Source organism: Lactuca sativa, chromosome 3 (genome assembly GCF_002870075.4).
Source record: "Lactuca sativa cultivar Salinas chromosome 3, Lsat_Salinas_v11, whole genome shotgun sequence".
Classification (NCBI taxonomy): domain Eukaryota; kingdom Viridiplantae; phylum Streptophyta; class Magnoliopsida; order Asterales; family Asteraceae; genus Lactuca; species Lactuca sativa.
The window spans coordinates 132689503-132691292 of NC_056625.2; the positions used below are offsets into that span (position 1 = coordinate 132689503).

Below are 1790 nucleotides of genomic sequence, written 5' to 3' on the forward strand. Positions count from 1 at the left end.
TGGCAAAACTAAACTCCATTCGTGTATTACTCTCTCTTGCTGTAAATCTTGACTGGCCGTTACATCAACTTGACGTGAAAAATGTGTTCTTAAATGGGGTGCTAGAAGTAGAAGTCTACATGGATGTTCCACCGGGACTCGAGTCCCCAGAGAACAAAGGAATGGTGTGTAGACTTAGAAAATTCCTGTACGGCCTAAAGCAATCGCCTCGAGCATGGTTTGAAAAGTTGACCCAAGTGGTGAAACGATATGGATTCATTCAGGGAAAACCGATCATACAATGTTCACCAAACACTCCCGTGATGGATGGGTTGCAATAATGATTGTCTACGTAGATGATATCATTATAACTAGAGACTACTCAGAGGAAATTAAGGAACTGAAATTCATATTAGGAAGAGAATTTGAAATAAAAGATCTTGGACAACTTAAATACTTTCTTGGTATGGAGATTGCAAGATCAAGAAAGGGCATTTCTGTATCCCAAAGAAAGTACACTCTCGATCTCTTGGAAGAAACTGGTTTATTGGGGTGCAAACCAACAAGTGTACGAATGGAACCGGGAATTAAATTCCAAACAGTAAGCGAAGATGAGCAGGTAGACAAAGGAAGATACCAAAGACTAGTGGGAAAATTAATCTATCTTGCACACACAAGACTGGACATCGGGTTTGTTGTAGGTATGGTAAGCAGGTTCATGAATGCCCCTACAACAAGGCACATGAAAGCTGTTTTTCAGATTCTCCACTACTTGAAAAAAAAAATCCTGGATATGGATTATTGTTTAAAAAGACCAGTGAGAGGGGAGCAAACATTTATACAGATGTTGATCGGGGAGGATTTTGTGTAGATGGATGATCAACTTTAGGCTATTGCACATTTGTGTGGGGAATCTGGTGACTTGGAGAAGTAAGAAGCAGTCCGTGGTGACTAGAAGCAGTGCTGAGGCTGAATTCCGAGCAATTTGTCAAGGAATCTGTGAAGGAATATGGTTAAAAAGAATGTTGAAGGAACTAAAACTTGAGAGTCTTAAGAAAATGACTCTATTCTGTGACAATAAAGCTTCAACTGAAATTGCAAGAAACCCTGTTCATCATGATCACACAAAACATGTGGAGATTGATCATCATTTCATTAAGGAAAAATTAGAATCTGGAATTCTGGAGTTGTCCTATGTTCCATCAGACTTCCAAATTGATGATATTCTCACAAAGGCCCTTCCAAAGAATAAATTCGAAAATATGAAGAGCAAGTTGGATATGATTGATATCCATATCCAACTTGAGGGGGAGTGAAGATTTAGTTATTTTTCTCATTTATTTCTTTATTTAATCTGGAGGGGTTATGGTGTAATTCTGGTGTTTTAGGGTTAGGGCCGGCCCCCTTTTTTTCTATATATATTTTTCTTTCTTTTAGTGTTTCAATTAAGTTGTTACAATAATGAATAAAAGATACGTGAAGTATTCTCTCCATCTCTTATGTGTTCTACAGTAGAGTCACTGAAATCATTAGTGATTGAAGTACTATCCCAAAAATATTAAATGAGGATATTTCTACCAATTAGAAAGTAAATCATACCAAGTAAGATTTAATTCATCCTTTATTATCATTAAGGCCTTAGATAATTCTTACCGGTTTGTATCTCAACTTTTGAAACCTTCAACAAAGATTTCACAATTATATTTTACCACGTAAAATATAATTAAAACTAATATAGTTGTAAAAGTTGACTTGGTATCTTATGCTTAATATCAGAGATTCATTAGAAAGGAAGTCATACACTAAAGTGC

At 36.3% G+C, this 1790-nt stretch overlaps 1 protein-coding gene across 1 annotated transcript; it reads left to right on the forward strand.

The window, feature by feature from the left end:
• Nucleotides 1-319: 319 nt before the first annotated feature.
• Nucleotides 320-850, forward strand: LOC111903133 (uncharacterized mitochondrial protein AtMg00810-like). Its single transcript, XM_023898919.1, has one exon. It carries the CDS (start codon nt 320-322, stop codon nt 848-850), a length of 531 nt encoding a protein of 176 aa, XP_023754687.1.
• The last annotated feature ends 940 nt before the right edge of the window (nt 851-1790 follow it).

Coding starts and splice junctions, on each gene's coding strand:
- LOC111903133 (XM_023898919.1), top strand. CDS start 320: ATGATTGTCTACGTAGATGATATCATTATAACTAGAGACTACTCAGAG.